This window comes from Tachypleus tridentatus, chromosome 1, assembly GCF_004210375.1.
Source record: "Tachypleus tridentatus isolate NWPU-2018 chromosome 1, ASM421037v1, whole genome shotgun sequence".
In the NCBI taxonomy this organism is placed as follows: Eukaryota; Metazoa; Arthropoda; class Merostomata; order Xiphosura; family Limulidae; genus Tachypleus; species Tachypleus tridentatus.
Window position 1 is genome coordinate 126279149 of NC_134825.1, and position 23183 is coordinate 126302331.

General features: G+C 32.9%; 1 protein-coding gene across 2 annotated transcripts in view; it reads left to right on the forward strand.

Annotated features, from left to right (window-relative positions):
• Nucleotides 1-226: 226 nt before the first annotated feature.
• Nucleotides 227-23183, forward strand: part of LOC143222893 (uncharacterized) — a 198753-nt gene continuing 175796 nt past the window's right edge. For both annotated transcript variants that reach the window (XM_076450040.1, XM_076450050.1), the window contains exons 1-3: nucleotides 227-288; nucleotides 1788-2042; nucleotides 20035-20152. In XM_076450040.1, coding sequence (XP_076306155.1) covers nucleotides 1953-2042; nucleotides 20035-20152 — 208 coding nt within the window. In that variant the 5' untranslated portion in view covers nucleotides 227-288; nucleotides 1788-1952. The remainder of the gene's footprint in view (nucleotides 289-1787; nucleotides 2043-20034; nucleotides 20153-23183) is intronic.

The following is a 23183-nucleotide window of genomic DNA, read 5'->3' on the forward strand; positions in this document are numbered from 1 at the left end:
TGGTTTGTTAGTAATAATAATATTATATTATCATTGGATTATCAGTACCAGTATCTGTGACACGAAAGTTATACTAACATTTCAACCTATAGACTTAATTGGGCAACCCACACTGTTACTTTGTCACCTAAGCATAATGAAATAAGACTAGATGTTAAACAATATGTATCCATCTCTCTATATATGTAAATTATGTGTTGTATAAATAAATAATTTAGAACACTAGAATAATTCAACCACTAACGATTCCTAACCATCTCCATGTGTGAAACATCGCCTAAGTGCCAGGTATAAGACTAGAATGCTTTTTAATATTTTCATAATCTTTTTTAGTAATAGAATGCCTGTATTATGTATATGGTGTGAAGAAATGGTGATTTGTTTGTAATGTTTACTTTCCACAAATTAACAACTACTGATAGTATTTATGAACAGAACAACATGCAAAATTAAAAGAAAAAATAGTTGGTATATTCATTTAGTGAAATTAAAGAGTAGGTTAATTTGTACGTGAAATGAAATACATTTTGACTGACATTAAATTTATAATTTTTCACACGTACCAAACATAACAGTACTATCAACATTTATCAAGGAGCTTTGGCTTTTGTTTTTTTCTAAACCAAAACTGTTGATATATGTATGAACACTCGTAACTTTTGACGTGTATCTAGTTTTAATTACTTTCGTGTTTGTTTTAATGTGGGCGTTATATTTTATAATAATCTCTATCAGTATAATTTACGAGAATTATTCTTGAAAGATAAATTTAAATTTTGTCACTGCAAATTATCCATCTTAAACGCTTTTCAACAAAAAGCATCTAAATTTCACTTCGATGTTTATGTCAATCATGATTCCTGTATTTATGAAACATCAAGTTAAAAGTACAAACAGGAAAGTTTGTTCAATAAAGAATAATACTTGAGTAGGCCTTTAATTTGACGCTTCATGAACTTTCTCTTCACTCTTTCATGTTTTATCCCATTTTATTTTTGAACATAATTTCAAAAGTAATGTCATCAACTGTTTATTATTTTCGAAATACTTAAGGTTTTGACGTTGTTTAAGAAAATATTAGGCTAATTTGGAAATTTGAGAAAGGTTGGAGTTAATGACATGCTCTTTGGCAATAAGCCTACAAAACTCTATACTCAAATAAAGTTGTGTGGCACGTGCTACAAATAGTTGACGAGGCGAAGGTGGTGACCTCACTGTGCAAGTACTAGTTTTGCCTAGTTTCATACGAACAGTAGTTCTGGTTGAAGATGCACATGCTAAGCTGATAAAAGTGGGTAAATTGAAGATAGTTACCTATTAGCGCAGAAAGTGAAAGCAGGTGGAACTTTCATACTTGTAGTTTTGTCTAATTCTTGCTCTAGAAAGTGACCGCTAGCTTTGCACTATTTTGTCACCTGAAGAAAAATCGCTCCCTTTTTCTCAGTGCTTCGAAAATCTTCATTCTTCTGACAACAGTGCACTCATCTTCGCGATTTAATTTTCTGATAGAAATCTTGCGGTCTGTATACATAATCTGTCAGTAAAATAGAGAAAACACTCCGCCTAAAGTTGATTGCTACAGGACCCAAGAACAAAATCTAGGTGAAAAGCGATGTTATGTAAATATAAACACGTTATCTTGTTTAAAAGCTGAATTTTGCATTCAAGTTGTTATTGAAAAAAATTGTAGTGAGGTTTTGTGTCGAAATTACTTGCACGTATTTTGGGAAACTCGTATCTATGTATAAAAACTGAACAATCTACACAACGCTTTTTTTTTTTTTTAGAATGCCAAAACTACAGCTCAACAATATTGAATATAAATAATGGCAAGATATACAATCATATAAGGTCGTCACCTATGTGTGTGTGTGTACCAATATCAATATAATAGAGTGAATGCGAGTTGTCTTATCAAAAACAAGAAATTATTTTTGAACATGTGAACTGCCATGGACTGTGTTCGAGTCTTTGATACAAAAAATGAACATCTGGAGATGAAAGTTTCTACATTTCAAAGTCAGGAGAAGTCTATTGTACAGGTAGGGAATATCTTATCATTTAGTAAAGAATCTGAAATGTTAACAATATTTTTAAGTTCAAAAAAAGATAAATATAGTTTCAAGAGTAAACTGTTAAAGTGAAGCCCATTCATTCAAGATGAGATGATAACATAAATATAAAGGGCATATATATGCATATTCAGGCAAGATTAAAGTGAACAATTCCGTAGATAGATATTCAGAAAACAATAGAAGGGTAAACCTTTCGAGCATGAACTATATTAAAAGAAGAAAGCATTTGGATATCGGAACCAACTTTCTTTTCAATTAATGAGCAACAGACATGACTGATATCGTTTCCACAATGTCAAGGTTTGCTCTTTAACCAAAGTTCGTCTGGCGATTGAATAAGCACAACTTGATAGTTAAAATTCCAGTTTTATATATGCTACTTTTAGTACCTGGAAAAGTCACTATAATAGGCAATAAGTGTGCATGCATATGTATAAGACGATGATTTCTAGCCGCAAGAGATCACCAATTATAAAATGAAGAGACGAAGAACGCCATCTGTGATTTACTTCATTGGTGGTTGAAGATTTAAAAGTTTCTTCAGAAGTTTATACTTCTTATTCTTCTCGGTACATCCATGCAGTTATACAGTAGACTATTTTTGTACAGATAGATTGAAATTCAAGGATCATGCTTTAAGTTTTGAAAGTTCCAATTGTGAAAGCCAGATGTTTCTAATATAAAAAAGTAATATATAATATAAATATTATGAAATGTTTTTTATTTTAACCCACAAATTATTTACAAAGAAAGTAGAATACAGAAAAAAGACGACATACAATTTATTATAAGATGATTCATAGAACGACTTTCTTGACCTAATTATCGTCGTTCTATCTGTAATGAAAGTATTTCAATGTTTTTCCAGCAAATTGTTTTAACTAGGACAATCACCATGTCGTACGAGTTTTTCTTACACTACTCTTTGAATGAACTATATAACAGACAAAATATTTGTACAGATGATAGATGGTTCTTGCCTGTACAAATAAGCGTTTGGTTTTAAACAAATATTTTGCACAAAATAGTATAAATGTATTTCTAATTTCAATACATTTCTGTATGCATAATAGTTTATTTCTTAGAAAAGCAGTAAGCATTTTCAGGGAACAGCTAAATAGTTACGTTGTTAGGTCCTTAACAATCGCAAGTGGTGGAAATTAGTGTGAAGAAATAAAAATATTGAAATTACAATTACAGATGGGAAACTACACTATTGTCCATGATGTAAATTATACACATTTATAAGGGTAAGAAGTTGTCCGAGTAAGTATTAAAGTACCAGGGATCTCTACAATCAGCCTACCTTTTTTACACTCAATTTATAAAAAAGTGTTCGATGGACTCTGAATAAATTTTATTTTCAAAAATCCAGTATTTGGTTCAATATATTATAAATTGATTCGTAGCAAAAAACTGAACTGGCATGGGCAGGTGGTTAAGGTGCTTGACTCGTAATCTGAGAGTCACGAGTCCGAAACCTCGTCACAACAAACATACTCGCCCTTTCACCCGTGAGGGCATAATAATGTTTCAGTCATTCCCACTGTTCGTTGGTAAAAGAGTAGCTCAAGAGTTGGCGGTGGGTGGTGATGAATCCCTTCTAGTTTTACACTGCTAAACTAGGGACGACTAGCGCAAATAGCCCTCGTGCAAAAATTCAAAAAATCAAACAATCCTAGAAAAAACTAGCCAATGCAGTGACAAATATTTAAATACGTAGGATGATGGTAAATTGGCTAAATGTGAATGAAAAGTACTATAAAAACTGCATTGAAGAAAACCTTTGATCAATACTTCGTCTGCACTCGGAACTAATAACCAATCCTGTCTTATGAAATAAGCCTTAATGTACATTGAAAAAAAAACACGTTCAATTAAGAGCTTAAAAGAAACGACAGCTTTACACGAAATACCTCTATATTCTGTATCATTTAACTTGGCCCTGGATGGTCAGATGGGTTAAGGCATTCGACTCGTAATCTGTGGGTCGCGGGTTCGAATCCCGGTCGCACCAAATATGCTCGACCTTTCAGCTGTATAGTCATTATAATATGACGGGCAATCCCACTATTGGTTGGTAAAAGAGTAGCCAAGAGTTGGCGGTGGGTGGTGATGACTAGCTGCCTTCCCTCTAATCTTACACTGCTAAATTAGGGACGACTAGGGCAGATAGCTAGCTTTGCGCGAAATGCAAAAAACAAACAAAACTTTACAAAAGAATATCATTTTACCTTTTTCGTTCGAGTGGATTACAGTGTTAATTATTATATTTTCAGTTTGAAATTTATTAGTTTTTAGTTTGAAGTTGGTTCAAATGATTTTTCTTCATGAAATGCTCTAGTCCTGTGATTTAATTATTTCAAATGATTGGTTCTTTGAAAAAAAAAGTCATTATGAATTAATCCATGATGACGAGAAACCCACTTAGAATAAAAATGTATTCTTTGTTAATCTGAAGATGACCTAAGAAGGTCGAAACGTTGTTCTGTACTTTATTTTAAGTAAAGTTTTAATACTCATAACAACCATCTCGAGAATGCATACTATTATTAATTAATTATTCCTCTACAAGTATAGTTAACTATAAGTCAAGTAATGTTCCGTAAATGTATAACGGATTACTTCCTTTTTTTTATCTGTGTTAAACATCACATTTATTTAACTCGTTACATACCAAAAATGAATTCCTTTCATAAGCTCTACAAAGGTGTGTCAGAAACTTTAGACTAATCAAGTAAAGTTATAAAACATTCTTAAACAGCTTGAATATTTGAAAATGGCTGTGAGTATACGATCTATTAAACCATAACAAAATAAATGACCTCATCCGTTTTATTGCTTGTCTCGTGAAATTGATTACCTGACTAAATTAAGTTGGAAATGGGACGCCTCAACAAAATCAGAGGCTAAATCTCTAAACCTGTATTCTTTTACACCAGACAGGTATAAAACGAAAATCCCTAGGGCAGTCAGTGAAATTGGCAGGTTAGCAGACAAGCAGAATCTAACGTGATCTAAGGAACGTTCAATACCTGTTCCTGTGCAGCTCTTTTTTTTTTTTGTCTTTTATGGGCTTTGTATATAATATTGATTAGCAAGTTTTGCGAGATGTTAGAACAAAAGACTATAGAAAGACCAGTTAGCTCATGAGATTTTATAGAAATTCAGTCAAATAATATAAATCGCGTTGACATTACTCTGTCATGTACAGGAAAAAACACGGTTACGTAAAAAAAAAACTATCTAGCGGAGCTCCTTCTAAATCTTCTACTTGATACAACTGAACACGTCACTTTAAAAGCTTTTGCAAACTTGTATGGGTTATCTTGTATAAAACACGCATTTGCAGCTGTGTAAGTTGGTGTGAATTGTACGTTGAACGCATCAAGCGAGCATTTTGTGGCTCTTTTTTTATTTTGATGTGTTATAGCATATCACGTAAAAAATTGAACCACGCGCATGGTATTTGATTTTCTAGGGTTAACATGGGCAAATATAACTATTCAAACAGAGTCAGAGCTCACAGAGCAACATTAATCTGAGCTCCAACAAATAACTATGAATAATATTAGCGATTCAGTAGTTTTCAACAGCACTTTCCTGTACCGAATAACCGTAGGAGGTTCCATCCTCTGCATAGAGATGAAGCGAGTCGAATGTATTATAAATGAATTTAAAAGATACTAGGCTCGTGCACAAGTATGCAGACTACTTGTACGGTATTTATCTCCTGCGTTCAAATTTACAGCGTGAGTTCTCTATTCTCGGAAATAGATGAGTTATTTGGCATAACATAAAAGTTATACAGCCATGGTTAATTAATTATAGCGTGAGACTGCCTTTAATATATACGTTCACGGAACCATGTCTGTATTTAACAATAAACAATTGCATAATATTTCAAAGTTTTGGCCGTTCTCTTTTCCTTAACAAGGTTCTTAGCTTCGTATACATGAAAAACAATTGCCACACTAAGGTGTTAAGTATAAATTAAGATAAATATTTGAGTTTGGAAACCACGTTTCGAGAGCAAGACACCATTAAACACACTTCATCACATTACATTCTTCGACAGCAAACACGTTAATTTGTTTTCAACTTAATTATTAATGGAGTTTAAATTAAATAATTTGAAACCACTAATGCAGTTACACTAAAGCATCAAAGCATTTATAAACATGTCTGATAAGTGTTAAAAACTAGAACGTCTGAAACCTTAAACTATGTGTAGGTATGTGTGTATATATATATATATATATATATATATATATATATATATATTTAGGAATTAGAATTAATTTTAAACTTCCACACTCTGGGAATTTCGTAATGTATATATATTAGCTTGTTATAACTTACAAAATAAGCCGAAATAAAAATAATAAAAAACACTGCACCAATTGAATAGATCCCATGGTACAAACTATAATGTAGTATTATAAAATGTATCCACTTCCAAAGCGTAGGGTTTGGTTTGTTTGGAGTTTCGCGCAAACCTACACGAGGGCTATCTGCGCTGGCTTAGGGTACATTTAATTATTTATTTTTGTTTTGGCTTGTCTTTTTAAGTTATAACAAACATATATGATTAGTCAGAGTCTTAGATTTGCTGTTTTTAACGCAATCCTTCCTTATGATTTTGCTTATTTATCTTCATTGAAATGTATTCATTTTCACTAAAATATAATGTTTATACATATATTTCTACAGATAATAACAGAGAGCAGATAATCAATAATGCCCACTTGAGCTAATCTTATTTGTGTTTGTTTGTTGCTAAACGCAAAAGTGCACTGTGGGCTACCTGTGCTGCGAACAATACCGGTATCAAAACCCTGTTTCTACCTCTATAAGTGTTGAAACTTACCACTGTGCACTGGGGGCTACTCTTACCATATCGAATAGTGGACTTTGAGTGTCACCTGTTTAACGCATCCACGGGCCTAAAGGGCAGAGTGTTATTTTTTTTCGGCAAGGGACGCGAACAAAGAACACGCTAACCAACAGTCCAGGCTAGCTCCTTCCACTCTCATCTTACGATTGATTTGTATTTACATTGTCACTGAACCAGTGTAACTTTATAAATGTTAAAAGTATTCATAAAATGTTGCCTAAAATAAATTAGTAGGGCTCACTATGGCCCGTAATCTGAGAATCGCGAGTTCGAATTCTCGTTGTTCCAAACATGCTCGTCCGTTCAGCCGTAGGTATGTTATAATGTTACGGTCAATCCAACGAGTAGTGGATGATGACTAGCTGCTTTCTCTCTAGTCTTGCATTACTAAACTAGGGATAGGGACGGCTAGCGGAGATAGCCCTCGTGTAGGTTTGCGCGAAATTCAAAAACAAACAAACACTATGGTTCACTTATTCGTATGTATATCCAAGTCGTTCCTCAGTTTATATCCTTCGTTTACAGTATAGCTAAACTCACATTACTCTTGGTAATATTACAGTGTTCTGATTGATAATAAACGATTGTTTCTCTTTTTTTAAGCTGAAACGAGGACGCTTTCTCTGACCCCTTGCAAAATATCTTATTTAACCGTACATACCTATGACTCTTCAAAATCTGTTTTGCTTATAAGTCACCTACTAGGTCAGAGACAAATTTACGGACTTAAAACGCTAAAATCCAGATCTTATTCCCGAGAGTGAACAAACTGCAGATAGCCTATTGTGAGAGTTTGCGATAAACTCTTAGTTCTGGACTGTTAATTCAAGACACCAAGGTTCACACCCCCATTGCCGCATAAATACCATCCGCACTATACGGCCGTAAGTGTGCTATAAGATTGGAGAAGGCTAGTCCAAAAGTTGTCTGTGAATGCTGTTAACTAGATGTCCTTGATTCATATAGATCTACACAAATGAAAGATAAGACATTCATTCAGTTTTGTTTAATAGATCACACTCTAGATTCAGAAAAAAAAATAACATGTTCTCTCTAATTGTGTGTTTGTTTTGTATCTTTGAATTAAACACAAAGTTACAAAAAATGATTATCTGTGTTATACTCACCACGGGTGTCGAAACCCGGTTTTTAGCATTGGAAGTCCGAAGACATGCCGCTGTGCCACTGGAGGGCCTAAAATTTCATGCTAAATAAACACCTTTTGGAATAAATATAGCATCGAAAAAGGGCCTTCTCTGTGATTGTTCTTAAGAATTTTCATAACAGTATCAAGCAGATCTCAAATTATAAAATAGAGAAAAACACTTGCGCATATGTTTTGCTATTCGTTTTGTTCTGAACTTCGTGCACAGCTACTCAAAAGATATCTGCGCTGACCTTGTCTGATTTCCTAATTATAAACTAGAGGGAAAACAGTTCATTCAAAAGTTGGCGGTGCGTATTTTGACTACTCTTTTACCAACGATTAGTGGGATTGACTGACCCATTATAACGCCCACACGGCTGAAAGGTTGAGAATTTTCGATGATGAGTATTCAAACCCGCAACTCGCAAATTGAGAGCCGAGCGCCCTAAGGACCAGGAAGTGACAGACCATCCAAAACTAAATATTACGATTATTATGAAATATATGATATCTTATTTATTTTTGAAAGAATGGTAGGAACATAAACATTCACATGTTATTTCTTTACTTTCAAAAGTTTAGTTACTATCTCACAAAAACACTTGTTGAGCGAAATACTCTAATAAGAAATGTTTTTAGTAAATCTAGGATATGAACTTTAAGTCATTATTAATAATAAAACAAAAACTAAAAAAAGAAAAGATAAAACAAAGACTTGAATATTTTATCAAACTTTAGAATTCTGTTTACTTATAGTTTCACATTATCCACTTCCAATGTTACCGTTCATAAAACCTTAACTGTGTGTTTGTTTGTTTTGTATCGCACAGCCACATTGGGCTATCTGATGCGTACACGTAGGAGAATCAAACCCTTAATTGTAGTTCATGAGTTTAATAACAGTCCAATACAGCAAAAACCAGTACAATTTTAGAATGGTCAATAATTTGGTTTTCGAATGACCCAGTTAAAAGACTTGTTCGTTATGTTAACTGGGCCGTCTTATTGCGCACACACAAAAAAGACTGAACAATCTTTACAAACCTGTGATGCTTTGCACACTTTACGATTAATTTTGGAATCGAACAAAAAATATTGCGCTGTTTATCTGATTTATTTTTTTTTAAGAATAAGTTTCGCTGCAGCATGCATGCTGTACAGGTGTCTGAATTCCTTGAATGTAAGTTCACGGGATTACGCTCCCCGCTAGTACAGCGGTATGTCTTCGGATTTACAACGCTAAAATCAGGGGTTCGATTCCCCTCGGTGGGCTGAGTAGATAGCCCTATGTGGCTTTGCTGTAAGAAACACACACACATACTGGATTACGATAAAGCAAATGTTTTTTCCTGATTATTTTCCTAAGATTTTAACATCCAAACCTTTCTGTTGTGGTGATGAGATGTGTACCTACTATAACCTGGTGAGGTCGTAGTCACAGATTTTTCACAGTCGTGCCAATAAATAGTTCAATGACTGAGAATCACGTGATCTTCCCATCCTCTTCGAAAGCTTCGCCTACAAATATGCGATTCAGTTGACCAATATTAGCACTAGATGCTAACGTAATATAACGGAGCTACGTGTATATGGGTAGTAAAAACCATTGTTATGAGGCTAACATGTCTTATCTGACTTCCTCTTTATTTTGAAGTTATTAATCTAATTTGCACGAACACTTCCTGTACTGCGGGTGATAAAATCAACATTAACAAGTTTCTTTCAATTAATATTGTTTAAATTAGAGCGAGTCTAAGAGGAAGATTAGTGCTTACATACTTCGATAGGCAGTAATACAAAATACAAGCCTTAATATAAGATCGTGGGATCGACTTATGCAGCAATATGAGTGCTGTGAAGTTGACTCTACGCGTTTAGGGTGGAGGTTGGGGAATCTTAGGCTATGAGATTGCGCTACTGTCCCTCTAGTGAGCACATTTATCTTACCTTATCATCAGGATTACAGCTATAGAATATTCAACAAAGGTTAAACGATTTCTTTACTAGTCTTTAACAGATTGTTTACGCAAATTAGTGCATTGGAATGGGCAGAAACTGTTATAAAACAAAACAAAAAAATGAGTATAGAGGACGACGTTTCAAAAGTCTTCCAGAGGACTTCTGAAATATTGTCCTTTATGCTCGTGCATTATCTGGTGCTCTTTCAAACTTAGTCATCAATGTTTTTATTGTTTTGTAATTCACGTGCTCTGTACTAGTGTAGGAGTTAAGCGTTCACAGTTTCTTGGGTGTGATGAGTGAAATGGCAGGTATGTACTTTTGAGGAAGCTAGTAGTGAATAAATGCAATTTGTATGTAGAGTTTGTAAGCTGGAGGAGGAGTTGGAGACATTTTCTAATTAAAGTAAAGGTAATAGATAAAGTGTAAAACATAGAAAATGGCAGCATGATTTCAAGAAGAGCTTAAGTTCTTCACATGCAATGGAAACATCAGCTAGCAATGACTTTCAGGAAGGTCGAGAGAGTACTACTAGGGATGAAAATAAGGTAGTTAATTGTAAATAACCATATTCTATTTAGCAGAAGATTTCAGCCCTTGACTTGTACAGTTGAGAAACTATTGGAGGGTTTGGTTGGATTTATTTTGAATTTCGCGCAAAGCTACACGAAGGCTATCTGCGCTAGCCTTTCCTAATTTAATAGTGTAAGACCAGAGGGAAGGCAGCTAGTCATCACTATCCACCACCAACTCTTGGACTAGTCTTTTATCAACGAATAGTGGGATCGACCGTCATATTATAACGCCCCCACGGCTGAAAGGGCTAGCATGTTTGGTGGGGGGGAGGATTTGAACCCGCGACTCTCGGATTACGAGCCGAGTGTCTTAACCACCTGGCCATGCTGGGCCAAGAAATTAGGACATGAAAAAGGCTAAAAATGTAAAACTTAAGAGTAAGAATTTTTAAGTATATGTTAACAGTAAATAAAATGTTGCAAGTTGAATAGAACCCTTAAAGATTGATAAAAGAAGGCTAGTATCTGTAATTATGAGATCGTTAGGTTATTAGATTCTACTTATTCATTAATTTTTACTTATGAAGCTTTAAGCAGTATTATTCAGCTCGAACAGTTAATAGATAGAAAGAAGATCAAACAAGCTGATTGTATCAGTCCTGAGCTTGTTGAAAGAAACTTGGGATGTTTAAGGCTTCTGGGCCAGATAATATTTTTTCAAGAGTTTGGGAGGAGGTTAAGTATTGGATATGTGAGTCACTTGCTACTAATTTTTATAAGTCCTTTAATTCGTAGGTACTAGAGGACTGAAAGTTAGCTAAAGTAACTCCCATTTTCAAAGGATGTGATAAAAATTGTTCCAGTAAATATAGACCCATTAGTCTTAGAACACGCAAAAAAAGTTTTGGAATGTTTGATGAAAAAGCTTTACCTTTAAACTGAAAATTGGTACAAAACTGAATTTAATGATCACAACATACTATTTTCAACTGATTTCAAAACTTGAATTTTCAAAATATATATCGCCCCCTACAAATGGCACAGCTGTATGTCTGCGGACTTACAATGCTAGAAACCGGGTTTCATGAGCGTACGTATAACCCAACATGTAGCTTTGTGCTTAATTACGGAAAAAAAAAAATCTAAACTTCTACGTGCGTGATCTAAAGTAAAAGAAATAATTACTATCCTCAAACAAGAAGATGCTTGAAAGTCACTGGTTCTTTATTCTTTTGGGGGAAAATAAATCGTAGGGTAGGAGATGAATGCGGTAATTTTAGTAGGAGAATGTTGCCAAAGGAAACATAACAGTATCAGGTGATATATTGAGAAATGTTGCGACTGAAGTAATTGAAATAAAGATGATAAAAATTTTGTGACGATGAAACCTTTCATAAAAATACGTTGTTTAGTAGTAGCCAACATGCATTGAGGAAGACCAAAAGCGGCCCTTGTAACGACGTAGCTGGATTATCCCTGGACATGACGTGTGACTGGAAACGCCTTCATGGCGCTGTGCGAGCCAAATAGGTAAGCCTCACGGCTGAGTTTGAATCTGTAAACAAAGTAAACATATTTTTTTGAAATTTGATGAAGAACAAAAAGACGGTGGTCTGACTTATCACGAAATCGCCGCTATAAGAATGAGTCATTGACTCAAAAGTGCGGAGTCTTTAATCTGCTGGTTAAAAATAGTAGCTCAGCCGAAACTTCGTTAGGTCGCACTGTGGTGATAACAACGTACATCCTGGTTGACATAAGATTAAAAACGAAATCGTGTTCATGTTGCCACTAAGGTCTAGATATCTTGACGAGCTTATTCATAATAATAATAATAAAAACCTCTTCTGAGATACAACTTATAATAAATATTACGATTCTCTAAGGTAGTTAATTATAGGACCTAATGGACATATCATGAATAAACATAATTTTAAATTATTAATATGAATAAGATGACCAAATATTCATTTATCCACATTAGTTCCACCTTTACTTAACTGAAGGGGGGTCAATTCAACGACGAATGTAATGAAACCAAATCTAAAATTAGAATAATATACGCTATTAACATTAAAGAACCACCGACATGTCGGGGGGAGCTAGTCTCCTGACATCCCAGCTTGCGATAGCCATGTTGCAAGTAAACAGTCTTAAATAGTTTGTAAGAAAATACTCCTACAGCAAGATAATTTGTAACTCTCTGTTTCTATTTAATACTAAGTATCACCAATCACGTGCTAGCTTAGAAAGTGTTATACTTATTTTAGATGTATTGTGTGTAGTAACTACTGCTACAAAGTTTGAACCAAATTGTGAAACTGTTTAGTTGAGATGTGTGTAGTAGTTACCGCTACAAAGTTTGTAACTTTTGTATATAGCAAATTCACAGTCTATCTTCCGTAACTACTCCAATACGAATACTCCAATAATAAGAAATTTATTATTTCTTAGCATTAAAAAATTATGTTATACCTTAGCTTAAAATCGTACTGTATTGGAGTAGTTACGGAAGCTTAAACGTTTTAATTAATTATGGCATCTTTTCATCGTGAACTTGAATGTCATACTTAAACTCAAGTAATAAATAAAGCTAACCAAGCAGGAATTTGAAAGTATTCTTTTGCCCAAAAACAGTTATCGTAGGAAAATAATGTTAAAATTTGCTGTCACGGGATTGTCCGGGTTTTTCTCTACCGCATGTCTTTCCTCTTGTTATATATCTGACTTTATATCTCCCCGAGAGTATTTAGAGGTGTTCCCTGGTCTCTAAAAAAATACTCGCTAAATTACTCAGGACTACTTAGGAACTTCTGCTGTCTGACAATCCGCCATACTTTTGAGTTTGGACACGAGTTTTGATCAAAGCTATTTAGGTAACATCTGGTTTCCGGTGGACATGAAACACTTATGTTTAAGAACTGAGTACCCCAACTATCCCAGACCTTAAGAAAAGCTTCGACGTCCTCTAGGAACTCGGCGAAGATTTTTAAGCTCAGATTTCTCCCTAATGAATTTTGAAAACAGCTGTTGATATTATATATATAATAATATTGACTAACCGTATCAGAATGTGTTTTTTGTTTTTCGTTCTGTGTCACGCTAAAATTTCTTTAACAAAGAGTTTAGAAAAATCGAGTTATAAAAATATTTTTGGATTAAGAAGTTACATTAAATATGAATTTAGTTCCAGATTGGGAATTTTTCTTCAAGATGGATATAGTCACAGATTAGAAAGTTCCCTTAAAGATGGATATATTTCTAGATTAAGAAGTTTCTTTAAAGATGGATATATTTCTGGATTAAGAAGTTCCCTTAACCCTTAAACAGCAGCCATCATCAATTGATACTGCTACCTACAACATTCCCCCTGTTTAAGGGTTAAAGATGAAGGTGGACCTGAGTTATAAAGCTACCATAAAGATGGATATAATTCTAGATTAGGAAGTTCCCTTGAAAATGGAAATAGTTCCGGATTAGGAATTTTACTTAAAGATAAATGTAGTTTCAGATCAAGAAGTAGCTTTAAGGATGGACTTAGTTCCTTAGTAATCACGATCCAAGAAATATATCACTTGTATTTCAAGGAATGTTAATTGTTCCTACAAATTTATCATGTTACTGGTATTATTATTTCAGATGTAAGAACCTACTGGTTGTTTCACATACTTGATCAAGCTCCGCTTTACTCTTATTCTCATCGAAAACCATTAAAGGAACTTTTGAGTTGCTATAGATATAGTCATTTGTAATATCACAAAATTATGGTATCAAGTAGCACTTTCTTATTGAACAGAATACTGAACGTGGCTTCTTGTTGGTATAATTTATTATTTCTCATAGAAACGTTTGGCAAAAGTTTCTTCATATGTATCTTTGTACATCAGAATTGTGTTGATAGCATTTGTGGATAATACCAAAGAAAACATGTATAAACTTATCGACTTCAACATTAGTTTCTTTAAGACATGTTAAATATAAATATCACTAGATTTTAGAACAATTTCTTCTTTATAACACATTAAATACCACTACGTTCCAGCAGTAATTGTTTCTTTCATAACACATTAAATACCACTACGTTCCAGCAGTAATTGTTTCTTTTATGACACATCAAATACCACTACGTTTTAGCAGCTATTTTTTTCTTTAGAACATTTTACATACCAGTAAACTTTGATAATATGTGTTAATTAAGGGAATATTACCCTGTAATATTTCTTAAATATGTTAACTGAAGCAAATAACCGTGAGTTATACAGTTACTCTGTAAAAAACTGAACTACAAAGAACTCAATTTGTATATTGTGGAATATAAGTCTGGTGTTTGAATGGCTACGACTAATGTTTAAAATAACGCAGTCATTGTGTACTCACAAGACGAAACACATGTGGTGCTGACTGACGTCCAATATTCATCTTGATTTGTATACGAAATTAGCTAGAGTACCAGTACCCTGGATGGAAGTTATGCAAATTCATAACTAATGGTATGAAAATTTGCTTTCCTTATGTGTAACTGTAAAAAAGCGCCCTTAAAGATTGTAAAACACAAATTGTGGAATCTTAAATTTTACGTATCTCCGCATGGACTCAATGGACCTTCACACCAAATTTGGTGAAGATCCATCCACACCTTCCGAAGTAGATACAAGGACAATGTATTTAAATAAACATAGTATTGATTTAACACTTGAAGGTCGTTTGTATTGTTACAAACAATCAATCTTACGTATTTATTGTTATAAATCGTTATAATGCACACAGTTCGGTATTCGAAGAACGTCTGCGTTAACTTAGAACACGACTTTTTTTATAATCTAAATATTACCACATATTAGCAACATTTGTTTCTTCAGGACATGTTAAAAACCACTACGTTTTAGAAATCTTTTTGTTGTTTTTTAAATAAGCAGAATGGGAATAAACACAATACACACACACACACACAGAGAGAGAGAGAGAGACATATAATATCAAACGAAAATATCTGTCTGATGAGTAACGTCTATTCACCCAGAATATTCTTTTGTGTTTGTGGTACTGCTATCTAGAGTCCACAGACACGTGTATAAGGTGTACAAGTGTGTCGGTTTGTATGATTCTTTAAAGTTCTGTTGACTTTTTAATATCTTGTGTGTGAAGCTTTCTTGATACAAAGACGAGTGATTCCGAAGGCAGCTTTTGAATAAAAACCTTTGTCACTATCCCACATGTCAACAACAATTTCATATTGGTGGTCAGAACCGTGATTAATGATAACTACATGACACTGTCTGTCATCTTAGCGATTTACTATATTATTATTGTAAGAATGTCACAGACAAATTGACGAACCTCTGCAATAGTGCCCATGAAAAAACTAAAATAGCTTACTTAATCTCCTCGTGTGTGTGTGTTTTTTTCTCCACAATATAACTTTTATCTGTGGGAATTTATACTAGATGTTAGCTCGCGTATCAGTTGTTTTATTGTAATCAAGTTCATTTTTATATAAGTACAATCTTTATCTTAATATCGCATCATTGTGATAATTCAGCTGTTTTCCTATATAACTATATAAGTACACGTAGTAGTTTTTCTCCCGTAAAGTTCTTTAAGGAGATTGTAGTTCGTAAATTTATGTGACAGTATGTTTTTTTCGTAAGTGAATATTGTGCGTACATGGATAGAAATAAAACTACATTCAGTCAAAGGAAAACTGTTAGGAAGGTTACATCCCCTCATGTAAAGTTGTATTTCCTCATGATTTTTGCCTCTCTTTTTATTTAATGCGTGCAATATGTTCACTTTCTTTAGTCGTAACTAAATGGACCATATATTCCCGATCGAATGCCCGGCATGGCCAGGTGAGTTGAGGCATTCGACTCGTAATCTTAGGGTCGCGGGCTTGAATCCTCGTCGCACCAAACATGCTCGCCCTTTCAGCCGTGGGGGCGTTATAATGTAACGGCTAATCCCACTATTCGTTGGTAAAAGAGTAGCCCAAGAGCTGGAGGTGGGTAGTGATGACTAGCTGCCTTCCCTCTAGTCTTACACCGCTAAATTAGGGACGGTTAACGCAGATAGCCCTCGCGTAGTTTTGAGCGAAATTCAAAAACAAACAAACAAACAATTCCCGCTCGGGAAACCCAGCTAAAAAGATGAAATTCATCAAGCAAAGCTAAATTCGTCGTGAATTGCGAAAATGTAATATTTCGATCCTGGCATAAAGAATAATTAGAAATGTACTTCAGTAGACAATGTATATACAATAAATTTGATTTTTATTGTTTCAGCTAAATATTTCTTTAGCCTATTATGTATTGGTACTAAATCAGTTTCTGCCATATGCACATTTACCAGAGATTATTATGCTCGAGTGAAATTGTGAAAATAAACTATTTATAAAAAAATAGTAGTTTATTTTCGAAAAGATGGCGTTGCATGTCTGTGTGTAAAAGAAAATTTGAGTTAAGATGCGAGACAAGTCACAAAATCAGTTCATAACATCATTCAGCTTCAATAAACTAATTCAATAAAATTATCAATAAATGTGGAAAAACTAACCAATTAGAATAAAGTTTATATTCTTTTTTATATAAAACAATGCCAAATTTAAATATAAACTAATTTCGACTGAATTTAAACTTTATTGTAAACTACTTTGTAAAATATTGTGTATCTACCAAATTTTCCATGACCAGTTAAAGTTCAAAAACATTTTTATAATGAATGATCACAGTTTAGAATTTAGAAATAATATTAATACATAAGAATTTATTTCGTGAAAACTAATAAAGTTACTGCCCGTATCAGCACTCTTTTTTTTTTCTTGTCATTCATTTCCGAATGTACGAAAATAATATTTTCAGTGTTATGTTTGGCGGTTTCCATTTTTTAGCTGTAAATTTTTATTTCAGTGTAAAAAAAACAACAACAAACTCAAGATTTAAAACTTTATATATTGTTTTAATTTTTCAATTTCTGCTTGATCTTGTGGACGTCATCATAACTTGCTGTGAGGTGTTCATTTTGTTCGTATTCATTTTTGTATATAACCGTGTATTACTATACGCTATTAATATTTAAATCACCGATTTCCATTAATCATACATATCGTTTCGATATTTCGTTAACAGTATTTAAATATTTGCTTTAAGTAAATTGTAAAACAGATAATTTGTAAGATTTCTATCAGTATTCAACTCAATATTTTAAAATCTAAAAAGCTGGGCTGTTGATGAGAAAGCCATTAACATTACTTCCAACACCTTCCTACCTACCATTTTTCACTCACCTCGCATGCATGGAGGCGACGATAACCATGATAAATGTGCGTATGTACCTCCGCCTAGTAGATAGTACAGGGACAATGCTGTCAAGAAACACCCACATCATGATACATCGTAGAGAAAATTTAGGGATATACAAGGAACAAGCCAGTATTCTAAGTCACGCCAGCGAAGTGTTTTACTCCTTTGACAATTAACATGTAGTTTGTTGATTCATTATGATTTTGGTAACTGGTTACAGGTTTAATTGTTTTTTCTATATGTTTTTGTATGTATTGCAATTACTTATTTATGAAGAATTCTTAGAAACGCTTAACATTATAAACACTCATGTGAATGTGTTTGAGGATAGTAAGAACTCGGGAGATAATATGCAATGAGTAAAACATTTTAGGACCAACATGTGTACAAACCTAAATTTCTGAAGATGATATGCAATAAAATTAAGGGTTTAAGAAAAATGATGACGTGTAACCTAATCTCTAAGTAAGAGTGAAATGATACGTTTTCAAGATAACACATGTAGAAGCCTAGATCTCCGAAGTAAAAGCACACTGATATACAACGTTTTGAAGACATATTTCGAAACCTAGATCTCCGATTATAAAATACAGTGAAATTAAAAGTTTTGGAGTCGGTAGTGGTATGTTAGTTTTAGCGTAAAACTACACTATGAAATATCTGTGCCTTTAGCGTTGTACGTCTTTTAACTTAACTCTTACCCACCAGGGAACTATTGATATACAGATCAGAATAAATGCACTAGACCTTTGTATGAAGATAGGTAATTAAACATCCAAATTAGTGACGCAGAGGTCTTTTGATTTCGGAGATGCGTGGATCTAGACATCTGAAAGTTAAAGTCAGAAACTTAAAATAATTAAAGATGCCAGATGTATGAATGTTAACACTTTATTATTTATTCTTTTCAACTTTCTTCGTGTACTTGTTGACATCTTAAGTCACTCAACTGAAATATTCCCTGATAGTTTACAGACATCCGTTTAGTTCATAGAGAAATTGAATGTAAAGAAAAATGGACATTTGATCCTCCTCATGGCTGTATATTCGCTGAAAATTACAAGATTAATAGTTATATACGGCTTGTTTCAGCCAACAACTATTTGTGAGAAGCTTGCCAAAAATATAAATACTTAGATGATAGGACAATTGCTTCAATTTAAACATCAAATGAGAACTTGAAAAAATTAACGCGCCTAAAATAACATACAAGCCTTAGAATTTTCAATAATTCTTTAAGTATTAGGTTTGAATAATCTAATATAAGAATTCTGAGAATAACAAACTAATGTTTGATTGGAATTTCATTTAAAAACCAAAAGAAACGCAAAATATCATATAATTATAAATAGGATAAACCTGCTGTTAGTCAGATTATCTGCTTAGAAAAAATAACAACTTAGAAAAAAGTTGTTAATATTAAAATTACTGTTAAGGTCTGTGGACCCCTAGCGGTTTTAAATCATTTTTAAAATAATTTATGCGTCAAATTGCTTGCAGGTCCACAGCTAAGTTGGTGAGAGTATTCCTAGTAGCATACGAGTCATGTAAAGTTTATTTGTTGTTAAGCACAAAGAAAGACAAAATATTTCATTATGTTCCAATATGCTGGCCTTAACTGGTATTCTATATTAGGAAAACATGTCGGTACTTTTAGGATATATGTTTCAAGTTATTGGTAAAATTCATGACATATTGTTAGCTTCAAAAGTGGGCTGGAACAGGGAATAGCTACAGTCTCTTCTGCAGTGAGATATCCCATGACTTAATACTATTGCTGTTAATTAAGAACTAGGGGACATAACCCCTTTCCCCATATCAGTTACGCCTATTTAGCAACTGATAGTTTGTACTAGATTTGTTTTTCTTATAGTGAAGCCCTGATGACAGAATAAAACATGAAGCGTTTATAATTTTTCATTATTTTGTTATTCATTCTAAATATTATCTTCTGATATTATTTTATCTAGATGTATATTTTTCGAAATGAGGTTTATTGTCTTTAAAACCAAGTATTCAGTGTCTGACGACAACGGCTATTTTTAAAAGTAAATATTTATATATTTAGTGAGTTTTATGTTAATTTTATAAAAGAGTGTTACATTGATTTTGTTTTGTAATTTGTAAAACGTTTTTCTTGATATAGATCTATACAGACTGGGCGAATCATTATTTGGAGAGAGGGCGCTTTAAGCATTATATTCAAGATCTACAGACTGACGTCAGCGATGGCTCTTTACTTGCTGATGTCATTGAGGCAGTTAGTGAGTATTTGTAGTTCATTTTGTTTGCATTTTCGATGTACTAAAAGTCACGTTAGATTTTTAAATTACAGGGTTTTTAATTAGACTCTTTGTTTTTATTCATTACAAAATTAAATGAAAGAAACAATTGATGAGGTATATACCTTTGAATATCTTGTTTAGAAATTACAGAAGCTCTCCTATTGGAGACATCATTTCTTAGAATAATTAAATTTGTTTACTCTATGATATGCGGTTTAAGTAATTGAAAACTTTGCTAATTTAGTATTCGTGAATTTTTATTTCAAAGAATATTATGAAATCGATTTAACAGAAATAACTTTTTATCTTTTCTCCTTTACGTTGCAAACTCTTCTAAGTTTCCTTTTCCTTTATAGAGCTTTTTTCTATAATACGATAGTTTCTTTATTTTGTGTTCTACTTCTATTATTTTCACAATGTTTTTTCTATCGTTTCTTCTTTTTCTCAAGTAAATCACTTCCCTTTATTATTTTCACATGTATTATTTTTATCTCATTTCTCTTCTTCTTCATGCGTTACGCTAATTTCATCCAATATTCCATTCATTATTTGTCTGTTATCGTCTCTTCTGTTATATTTTTGTCATCCTTTCATTTACTTGCACATTTCCTCTCTCTTCCATCGCTTAGTTTAACTGCTTCCTATTTTATCTTTTATTCATCCATCACGTCTTCCTTTTTTTTATTTTACTTTTCACCCAGTTAGAATTTTCTTAATTTATTTAAGATTTCTTTCACTGTCTCAATATTTATGCCAGGTTCTATCTTATTTCAGTTTTATCTTATTGTATTCTATTCCCATTTGGTATTCCATGGTTTTATTTTATCTCCTTTTATTTTTCAAACTTTATTTCAAATTTCTATCTCTATCAGTTTTTCTTTCATTTTGTTCCATTTGCTTTACATTTGCCCGAAGTTTTATCTCATGTTTTATCTTTATTTATTACATAAACAAACATAAACATTTATTATAAACATTCAGAGTTTGGTCTATATGTTAATTCGTACCCCTCATTTAGATCTGGTTTCTTTCTTATATCTTTTATATTGAAATTTACTCTGCATTTCTCTTTCTTGTTTTATTAATTTTTAAAAATTAGTTCTTCATTTAACTTGAAAGAATCGAAACTTTTGCCAGTGAAGTCATTTATGAAATAAATAACCAACTGTTTTCTAGATTTAAATCTATTTAATAACGACCCAGACGCTATTATATGTCTAAAGTCAACCTAGTAAACGAAGCTCGAGTGGATAGCTCTATTTTTCCCTTTACATTTATACTTGCTCATTATCTTCCTATTCTTAACACAAACTGTCTAATATTATTTTATTTAAATATATGTTTTTTTCCTTTATTACATACTTCAGTTAATTTCCCATTTCTTCCTGTTTTTTTTCCTGTTCTTTCATTACCTTTTCCATTTTCAACTCCATTTTATAATTTTTAATTGCCTTTTTTTTGTTCATCGTTGTTACATTTGACCCCAGGTAGGTCAGCAGTAAGTCTTCGGATATACAATGCTAAAATCAGTGGTTCGATTCCTTCGGTGGACACAGCAGGTAGCCCAAAATGGCTTTGTTATAAAAAAAAACTCACACACAAATCTGTTGTATTTTTTCTTCTATATTTGTCTTTTAGACTTTTCCTTATTCTGGTACTTAATATTTTTTAATTCACCTATAAAATAAAATAATTTATATTGTATTTCAACAAGTTCTTTTTTCATGGTATTCCTTAAAATTCTTCTTATGTTTCCTTCCTATTGTATTCTATTGATTATTTCCATTTCCGTCATTCGGATTTGAGATCCGTTTAGCTTAAAAACTAATTTAATACAAATAAATAAAATCCTTTGTCAATATGTAGTTCCAAATTAGTATATGTTTTTTCTTTTCTTTTTTCCTCTTCCACCCCCTTGTCTATGTGCCAGTAACATCCCTAGTTCAGTAAGTCTTTGTCTATGTGCCGGAAACAACCCTTGTTCAGCAAGCCCTTGTATGTATGTTGATAAAACACTTTATTCAGCAAGACTTTGTGTATGTGCCGGTAGCATACTTTATTCAGCAAGCCCTTGTATGTATGTTGTTAGCATATTTTATTCAGCAAGTCCTTGTCTATTTGTTGTTGACATCTTATTCAGGAAATATTTTCAATGTGCCAATTAACATATTTTGTTCAGTAAGCTCTTGTCTACGTGTCAGTAATACTGTTTGTTCAACAAATCCTTATACGTATAGTAGAAATGATTTTCGTCAAGCAAAGCCCTTGTTTTATTTTTATTTATTTATTTTCTACTGTGTTCATTAATACAAATAAAATGCTCATGCCAGAGAGTATATTCTGACTGCTTTGTTTGGTTGATTCAGTAATGCTGACAAGAATGACGTATGACTTATTTCAGTCGTGTTTTTGATTGTTTTTTTCTCCCTGAAAGTTCTCCTAGCGACAAAGAAAATTGTAAAACCTTACATGTAAATAATGTGATTTTTGAATACAACTTTTTTTTATGAAATTATTTTGTAATTCTTTTTTTTAATATTATAAAATCGGCACCATTTTAAGGAAGCGATCTGGATATCTTTCAGCATTTAAATATACCTGTTGAACTTATATTTTGCTTGTAACAGTGTAAGTTAGGAGAATTTAAAATATACAACTTGAAAAAGATTTGTCATTTGATAATGGTAAACGAAAGTGGATCTGTGGGTCAGCGATAGGTTTACGTACTTGCAATTCTAAAATCCTCTGGTTTTTATTTCCCGTGGTGGACAAAGCGCAGATAGCTTACTACGTAGCTTTTCGTCAAAACAAAGAAACTGGTTTTAGTTTAGCTCCTATGATCTTTCCATAAGCTAAGCATCATTTACATCCTTGAATAACGGAGTTAAACAACTATCAATGTATTTGCCCAAGACGACAAATAACACAATTTATAAATATTATTTCTATTTTGTTTTCAAACTGCGGAGGAAATAATTGTATTGTTAGTGCTACCGTAAATTTAAAATTA